A 1,842-nucleotide genomic window follows, 5' to 3' on the forward strand; every position below is an offset into this window, starting at 1 on the left:
CAGAGGCACAGTGAGGACAGCAGTGGGCTCAGTATCAACGAGAGCTAACACTTAGAGAAAAAAAGTCAGTGATCAGCACGTCGGAATAACTCTTGGAGTTTCGTGACTGGCTCAAATTTGTTTAAAAGAAGTGAAGGATGATTCTGCTCTTGGAAATATGTTTGCTGTCTTTTGGACTGATGGCAAGCTCTGAGGCCTCTATCCCACCCAACGCCAGACTTCACATTGAGCAGCTCAACAACTACTATGTAAGTAACGTTAACGTCTTTAACATTATATGGAAGGTCACAAAACGGCAAGGAGAAGGAAATGTATAATGGGGCAGACATCTAACCTGTCAATAGCTTTAAGTTTACTAACTTAAGTTTACTAACTGATTTGAAACCTTTGGGGAACAGTAAGATTCATTTATACACTCGGAAACTCTCCAAAAGTATTTAACTACAAAACTGAGAATGACTGGGGCAGCTATAGCATAGTACAGGAAGCAGAATGACCTACCACCTATAATAACAGCAAGCTCCAGCTCCTATGTGGGTGGCATTCATATGTGGTCGTAGTCATCTACATCCTTACACCAACGCTAAGAGCTTGTTTAAAATAAAGAGGTGGCAAGCTTACTTCAAAGAGTGGAAAAATATATTGTTACTTTCTTGTTATTTTGTTATTTTAAAGTAATGCAGGCTTTGTAGTAATAGTCTTTATTTATTATTTATTTATTTATAAATACTCATGGCCTTGAAAGTTCTGGAACTTTACTGATTTCTGTTTCCTTCTGAAGCAGAAGACCACAGAGGGTGCTGACTTATTTGATGGGAAACCTCTTTTCTGGGGAAGACTGGACGGCTTTGAGGTAAACAATCCAATGCACATGACCATAATATATGCCTTTATCTTCACTACAGAGGCCAACCTTTTAACCTATACCTTGTATCACTTTCATTAGGCCTTAGCATACTATATGACACAATCTCATGCCATGGGATGCCATGCATTCTGTTGCACATAGCCTATAATAAACCCACATAAAAATTCACCCTCCTTGTCTTGCTCTTGTGTGCAGAAGCCAGAACAAAAGCTCCTGATGACCATTATTCTGGACGCATATAACAGAATCTTAACCCAGATGCAGAATGAGACTGAGGATGCAGAAGTGCAGAACAAACTGATTAAAGTAAAGGTGTACCTGGACAGGCTGAAATTACACTACTTCTCAGACAAACATAATAAACTCAAGACACAAGCCAGTGAGGTGATGGCTCTCAAGGTAAGCCCCATTAATAATAAGTCCATTAAGGCATTCAGTGTTTCTTTGCTAATAGCAATAATGGTCATATACTTCATACTGGAAAAACATGTCTCCTATGTTGAAGTTCAAGCAAGGGAGGAATATCTGAAAGAGGAACAAAATAAGGAAAAATACATTTTCATCAACATAACTTACATGAAAAACCAAAGTATACTAAAATACAATGACTGGCTTAATGTTAAGAAACAGTACCCTGTTGTATACTACATATGCTTGGCAAATAAGGAAATAATACAAGTGAAATGATTTTCAGGCCATTAAAATAATGCACATTTTGATCTCACCATCTTGCTGCATCACCTTACTGACAATAAACTAATTCTAACTTATTGCTTCCCCTAGGAAACTGACCCATTGGTTCAGCGCAAAGCATTATTTGAGCTGATAAAAGTCTACCATGAAGCAGACAACCTGAGAGACACTTCAGTACAGAACCACAGGAGTCGACGACAGGCTAAGGCCTCCAAAAAGCACCGATCAAAGTCCTAGAACAATGTTTTTTTTTGGAATGTAATTTAATGGTGATAATTTAT

At 38.2% G+C, this 1,842-nt stretch overlaps 1 protein-coding gene across 2 annotated transcripts; it reads left to right on the top strand.

Annotated features, from left to right (window-relative positions):
- ifng1 (interferon gamma 1) lies at positions 1 to 1,842 on the top strand. 2 transcript variants are annotated; one of them, XM_037542305.1, is made up of 4 exons: positions 1 to 248; positions 782 to 853; positions 1,064 to 1,267; positions 1,652 to 1,842. In XM_037542305.1, exons 1-4 carry the CDS (start codon positions 138 to 140, stop codon positions 1,796 to 1,798), a joined length of 534 nt encoding a protein of 177 aa, XP_037398202.1. In that variant the 5' UTR covers positions 1 to 137; the 3' UTR covers positions 1,799 to 1,842. The 2 variants fall into 2 exon arrangements, with proteins under 2 accessions (XP_037398202.1, XP_037398206.1); XM_037542309.1 differs by having other exon boundaries at positions 785 to 853.

Source organism: Pygocentrus nattereri, chromosome 1 (assembly GCF_015220715.1).
Source record: "Pygocentrus nattereri isolate fPygNat1 chromosome 1, fPygNat1.pri, whole genome shotgun sequence".
Lineage (NCBI taxonomy): Eukaryota > Metazoa > Chordata > Actinopteri > Characiformes > Serrasalmidae > Pygocentrus > Pygocentrus nattereri.

Excerpts from the sequence above, each read along its gene's own strand:
- ifng1 (XM_037542305.1), top strand. The coding sequence starts at position 138 with ATGATTCTGCTCTTGGAAATATGTTTGCTGTCTTTTGGACTGATGGCA. Across the intron at positions 249-781 it reads AGCAGCTCAACAACTACTAT|CAGAAGACCACAGAGGGTGC; the intron begins GTAAGTAACGTT and ends TTCCTTCTGAAG. Across the intron at positions 854-1,063 it reads GAAGACTGGACGGCTTTGAG|AAGCCAGAACAAAAGCTCCT; the intron begins GTAAACAATCCA and ends TCTTGTGTGCAG.